Here is a 7500-nt window from a genome sequence, read left to right as displayed (position 1 = left end):
ATGCACATCATTCCCAAATGTAAAAACTGGATTTGGCGAGTCTGGTGGATTAAACCAGTCGGCTGGAACATTAAGCACGTACTGTAAACAACACAGGAATAATGCATGGTTTATACATATACATTTTCAGTGTAAAGGTACACTATGTAACGTTTGGCCCTCTAGTGGTTTAAAAACAAAACTGTATGCATTTTGCGGAAGAACATTGTTTTGGTTGTGCTTCGGCTCTGTGTGTGTGTGTGTGTGTGTGTGTGTGTGTGTGTGTGTGTGTGTGTGTGTGTGTGTGTGTGTGTGTGTGAATATGAATATGATTATTATACTGCTGATTAAACATTCACTGCTAGGCTCAACATTTAAATTCCTCAGTTCTCCATCTCTGAAAATATGTTGATTCTTGTTTTATTACGAGCTCTGTCTCATTCTCTTTTCTCCAGCACTCTCCTCTGTTCACACACACATACACACACACACACACACACACACACACACACACACATCGAACTATCCTCTGCCACACCCCAGACACACCTACACACACACCACACCAGACACACCTACACACACACACTCAACTAACCTCTGCCACACCAGACACACACACACACACACACACACACACACACACACACACACACACACACACACACACACACACACCAGACACACTCAACTAACCTCTCTGCCACACCAGACACACACAAACACACACCACACACACACCACACATACACACACACACACACACACACACCAGACACACACACACACACACACACACACACACACACACACACACACACACACACACACACACACACACACACACACACACACACACACACACACACACTCAACTAACCTCTCTGCCACACCAGACAAACACACACACAAACACACCACACCAGACGCACACAAACACACACCACACCAGACACACACACACACACACCACACCAGACACACACAAACCACACCAGACACACACAAACACACACCACACAAGACACACACAAACACACACCACACCAGACACACACACACACACACACTCAACAAACCTCTCTGCCACACCAGACACACACACACACACACACACAAACACACACACACACACCACACACATACAAACATACACCACACCAGACACACACACACACACACACACACACACACACACACACACACACACACACACACACAAACACACACCACACCAGACACACACCACACCAGACACACACAAACACACACCACACGAGACACACTCAAACACACACCACACCAGACACACACACACACACACACACACACACTCAACTAACCTCTCTGCCACACCAGACACACACACACACACACACACTCAACTAACCTCTCTGCCACACCAGACACACACACACACACACACACTCAACTAACCTCTCTGCCACACCAGACACACACACACACACACACACTCAACTAACCTCTCGACCACACCAGACACACACACACACACACACACACACGGGCGAGTGACACATACGCAATTTCCCACCAAACCCCCCCGTCGGTCTGCTGTAACACTAATAGGCCCACCGTAGTGAATCGGAGCAACACAAAAACATGTTTCAGAAGAAGCATTGATCATCAATGACTCATGTTTTAAATGTAGCTAATTTTGAACAAAAAAGTTACACAGAGTACCTTTAACATCCCTAACTTTCCAGTGGCATTAGAGATTTGTCAAACCTGCTGGAGGCTTTCTTGTTGTGTCCCTCCCACTCGTGTTTGCGGTGCAGGAACGCCTCGAGCTGAGCCGCCGGATTCTCCTGAGCTTTAGCCGGAAGAGTGGAGGACTGACTGCCTTTCCCGCGTCGCTCTGCGCTCGGGGACGGGATCGGACTCGGCTCCTTCGAGCTCCTCTCGGCCACGCCGTTCATCTCCCCGGCCACAGCATCCTGACAACACACAACACACGTTACACACACACACTGTCAGGGTTCAACGGCTTCGAGATTAAAGTCGAAGTAAAATCATGAGAAATGTTTTTAAAAACAAAAAAGCTTGTTGAATAGCACTACTAAAATGAATTGCATTTTAATTCATTGTATTTTTAATGCAAGCCCTTAAAATACAATGCATTAAAATACTAGCATGGTTAATGCAATGCATATTTTTTCAAGTAGTGCAATTCCACAAACATTTGTCATTATTTTACTTCCATTAAAGTCAGTCACACAGGATGAATTCTGAAAGAACCGTTTCAGAAATCGTTAGGAGGAAAAAATCCCTTTGGCTGATTCAGGGATGAGAATCTCATTAAAATGGAGTAAAAAGTGATTAACAGTAAAAATACACTAGAAAGTCAACATGAACTCAATATTCCCCATATTTACTTTGTTAAACATGAACTTATTGTTAGGGATATTAAGTTGCTTCCTTTTTCTGATGTCATAAAAAACATGCAGGTTATTATATATAGGAAATATATTCTTTATATTAATATACTATACTTATTTAAATTAATTGTAATATATTAAATGTATTTGATTTATGTTTCCTTAAACAATAAATGTAATATATTTAATATAAAGTATTTATATAAATACTTTAATACATTTATATAAAGTATTTATATAAATGTAATACTAATCTTAATATATGAAATTTATTCAATGTATTAATAGCAATAATACATTTAATATATTAATATAAATATTATTTATATAAAAGTTCTACTATCTTAATATATTAAATTTATATGATTTATTTTTTACTAAAATAGTACATTTAATATATTTATAAAAACAAAGAATTTATATTAAATATTATATTATTCTAATCTTAATATTTTAATTGAATTATTTTTACTAAAATAAAAAAACTTTTTAGTTTTTTACTAATCTTAACATATTAATATAGAATTAAATTATTTTTGACTAAAATAATACATTTAATACATTAGTAGAATTATATTATCCATTAAATTTATTTAAATTACTATTGAATAATGTTATTAATGTCGGGAAATATTTGTAATGCATCAGATAACGGAAGTAATACGATTTTGAATGCCGTTCCATGTTGACTCTAAATGCAAAAAAGATCATGCAAAGATGTAAAGCTATAGATCTACAGTCACTGCAGAGCGTCAGGAAACATCGTAGATCTCGGAAGATCGTCATGCTTAAAGCAACAGCACACAGTGTTCACTCCAGATGTGTTACTGTACCACAACACCTGGCTGATGGGAACCACGAGCCTCGAACCTCCGCCAAACCGGCTTTCAGGAACTCAAACAGAATCAGTTCATCTTTACTATCTCAACACTAACATCTGTGCGCAAACCCTCATCCGTGAAGCCATTCAAAAAGATCATCACCATATGTATACATATACAGTGAAACCTTAATTTATTCAGACATCTTCAACATTATCACAGTTTATTCGCTATAGTTTAGAAAACGGTAATAAAATATGACAAGAACTCTGATATTTCTCAGGTTTTGTCCGTCCTTCTGTTAGACTCTCACACATGAATTATGTTGAATATCTGTCCGCTGTTAAATTTAACTACACAATTATATAATACCAGTTTAGCTCAACCAGTCACCAAGCAATGCTTCATGTTGTTCAGTTTGTGCTGTAAAAAGGTGCATTTGCAATTTAAGGTGCAGTGTGTGATTTTAGCGGCATCTAGTGGTGAGGTTACGAATTGCAACCAACAGAAGTTACGGTGGCCGACAGGAAAATAAGTCATCGTCTGAGACAGCAGAGAGTAGCAGTTCAGCAATGAGGTTTCTTTACAAGGATAAATTAAAGCAACACTATGCCGTTTTTGCGGTTTTTGCTCTCGGTATTGTCAGTATTGTCTTCTACTACTGTCGTAAAATCTGTCATGGTTACACCAGGCGATACACGTGTGCATTTGTTGACAAGCCGATACTGTCTTGAGTACTGTCAGACTGCCAGCGTTGCGTGTGAAATGTCTTCATCCCAGGTACATTGGCATATATTTCAGCATGTCATATGAATAACATTTCATGGGTTTTATTTTTTTCAAACGTCAAAAGATCGCGTAGCTCACGTTTACAAGACAGCGTCATTATAGTAGCCTATTGTCTACTGTTTTACATAACGGATATGCTAATTCAATTCAATGTTTGTGTGGTAGGTAATAGCCATATATCGTCAATATTATAATATCAAGCTACCATAGATGAATCTGCAAATTTGAAGATCGATTTGCATTATAGACTGAGGCAAGACACTTTCACCAGAAAAATAAATACACAAACATATCAGCATGCAGACATTAGGATAGTTATCCTGAAAGATTATTTATTATAACCATCGTAAACTAGCATGTTAGTGTAGCTACCAGATTGATAATTCGCTACTCTACTAGCATTACTTGATTCATGAAGATAAATGGAGGACCAGATAGATAACGTAACATGGCCAGGCCATGTTATTCAGCCTTTTACATTTCGCGCGATAGTCAGCTCCCTGATTTATTTATAAATGCATAAACACTTTACAGATGACTGACTGCTGCGCTTGTGACAGGGTGCATGTAATGCATAAACACTTTACAGATGACTGACTGCTGCGCTTGTGACAGGGTGCATGTTACTGAAAGAACGAGCAGAGAGAGAGAGAGCCGGTCACCGTCTTCAAACTGTCTTGCTCTCCCTCCAATATTGATCCTCGTCCGATCTTTTAATTTGTCACCCTCCCTTTTTCTTCTTTTAGTTTCCTCTGACAAAACCTTTGCCTTCTTCCTTTTAGTTGTTGCTTCAGTCATGACAACAACATACAGACGGGTATCAAACGCTAGTTGGGCTCTCACGTCAGAATCTGAGGAAGTGGGGGAAGTGACGTATGCCGTAAAGCAGTCGAATTTTGTAGTTTTTTTTGTGCTCGGGTTCCTACCCGAAACCCGAAGTTACATAGTGCCAGTAAAAGCGATACAGACACTGTCAGGCTATGGCAGACGTGTCATTCAACCTATTGTTAGTCGATGTACCATCACAAGGGTCTTGGAAATATATAATGAAGGTTGAAAAACTACATAGTGTTACTTTTATTCAGTAAAACTATATGTTATTGCGAATATTATAGTTACTTGTTCATCATTGTGTCAGTGTTTTATTCGCTGAACTAAGCTTGCTTCCTTGCACGAAGAGCAACATAGTAACGAAACGCGTTTGTCCGTTTAGGGCCACCGTAGAAACATGTCGACACATTTCAATGATCGGGAACCCGCGGTGTGTGTAGACAGAAACTGCTCATTCTAAGGTAATACAAATATAACGGTTCATTATGCAAGGTCTTTATACACCACTGAAAACATAGTTATGGATCTTATATTGCATTTCTGTCAATAGATCCTCAGAAATATTACACAATGCACCTTGAAAACATGCAAAACATGATCAAAGTGTCTGATTATTTTTTGGTCCCAAACTCTTGTTACTGGTAGTCACTTTATGAGGAATCTTTGGGTATAATATGTCATAATTTACTTTATTTTGCTCTCCTCCTCACTTACATAAATGAACTATAGTGTCCTGCACACACTAGTAAAAAAAATCAGAAATTATTATTCGTGTCTGAATAATTTTTGGTTTGACTGTACATGATGAGCTCATATATAAATACATCAAACAACTGTAGAGAAAGAGTCAGTTAATCCGTTAGTTAATGTTGCTATCCTCGTGGATATAAGCAGAGACTATTTATAGAGACATGCCACTTCCTCAATCCTCAATACAACTATATAGGGAAAACCCGTAACGCCAAAGATGGCGGTTGTATGAACATGTCCCGCCCCTCCCACTGGAAAGCCAATCGTCTGCCTTTAACAGTCAAGCCGGGAAACATTTAAGCCTATCGTCTGGTTCCACTGACGCATGCGCACAGTTGAGGTTTGCGACAGTGGAAATGTGTTACTGTTTGAAAAGGCGGCAGATTTGATATGCAGTGTATGTGTGCGTTGTGTAAATATCAGACATCCCAAGTCTCCCGCATATTGATAGCGGCTCCCTGATGCCCGCAAATTAGTTCAAATCTCCCAGAATCTAGAGCGAGCGAGCGAGAGCTCACACATACTGTGCTTCAAACCGTGCAGCGCGCGCACGTCAGAGAGGGAGAGAACCCTTGCGCATGCGTAGTAAAAGTATAACCTGTGGGGAAAAAGGCGTTTTAAACCTTATTTTGGGGCAAAGTTATCAAACTTTTTCAGCGATTTTTATCATATTTTACTGCTGTTTCTATACATGCAGTTTTTATGTCCCGGTGACCAGTGAAAGTGCAGTTCTGACTAGTCCGAAATAGCTGCCCGGAGGCGTTGCCAAGATGGCGGCCGAGTGGCATGACTTGCCTAAAAGGACTTTGACATAAGCGATACTGGAAGTACATGAAAACAGAGCCACCATACAGTCTTTTCAGATCATTTTATGGTAAATCACCTCAAACAAACAAACAAACCCCGTATCATTCAGACTCTTGGACAGAACGACATGTTTCAGTTTCACAAGCTCACATTGCAAACAAAACAAAGGAAAGTAAAACCAAACTATGAAAAATGGCAGATAATTTGCACTAATATAAATATAAAAACTGTTGCTTTAAAGTAATGCTCGTGCGTTGCAGATGCTGTCCATTAAAACTGAAAATAATATCAAGAAGAGGAAGCACACTTTGCTTTTACAGTAAATAACAGTGTTTACAGTAATGCACTTATAGTGCAAGAAAACTTCACTAGCAGGAATTAAGTTCCTTTTTTCCTCAAACATAATCAGAAGTTCATCCATCCAGCAATAAAGTCACTTTACACATGATATAACACTCTTTTTTTGCACGGGGGAATTAATAAGTGCTTCAACAACAATATGATCTCCATATTTATCATACGCTTTGCTTCTATCGTGCCGTTTTTACCGCGTTTATCTGTCGGTATCTTTTTAATGTCCACAAAACACACAGTTATTGAGATACATTGTCATTAGACTGATAAGCTGACTGTTGTTATAACATACTCTCGTCAGCAAAGGTCATCAGAGAGCATTATGGGAACGCTTATGTTCGGGGTGTCTGTTGACTGGTGTATTGTGGGTAGGTACAGGAGCGGTAACTAACCCGTGGCGAATCCTGATCCGATGGGAGTCCGTTCTGGGCAATCTGCTCTCCTTCTCTGTGAAAACACAACACACACACACACACGCCAAAACGTTACATCTGAACACTGTACGAAATCATCTTCTTGTTCAAGACTGATATAATATAGGCAGGCCGTTCTGAGATCTCGCTGTCAATTTGAATAATTGCATATTAGTAATATTACATAAAGTGTTCATTTAATTTCCTCTAGTTTATTTACATCTCACTTGCTGTCATTATATTGTATTATGTATACACCATTATCATATCAATCCATGCTGGTAAACCACTTTTCCTGCAAAATATCTAAATATTCTTAAAAGCAAAAATCCACCAAAATCCATTTCCTCCTGAAAA

The 7500-nt window shown here is 39.0% G+C and overlaps 1 protein-coding gene across 3 annotated transcripts in view; it reads right to left on the bottom strand.

Moving 5' to 3' along the window:
• The window catches only part of sptbn1 (spectrin, beta, non-erythrocytic 1), a 139024-nt gene that overhangs the window by 4654 nt on the left and 126870 nt on the right, over nt 1-7500 (bottom strand). For all 3 annotated transcript variants that reach the window (XM_077229794.1, XM_077229795.1, XM_077229796.1), the window contains 2 exons: nt 7123-7177; nt 1729-1937 (listed from right to left, as the gene is read on the bottom strand). In XM_077229794.1, the coding sequence (XP_077085909.1) occupies nt 1729-1937; nt 7123-7177 (264 nt within the window). The remainder of the gene's footprint in view (nt 1-1728; nt 1938-7122; nt 7178-7500) is intronic.

This window comes from Siphateles boraxobius, unplaced genomic scaffold (assembly GCF_051911475.1).
Source record: "Siphateles boraxobius isolate OS27281-9 unplaced genomic scaffold, OSU_SipBor_1 135, whole genome shotgun sequence".
Taxonomy (NCBI): Eukaryota; Metazoa; Chordata; class Actinopteri; order Cypriniformes; family Leuciscidae; genus Siphateles; species Siphateles boraxobius.
Note: the sequence above shows the minus strand (reverse complement) of the source record. Positions and strands in the feature narration are given on the sequence as shown.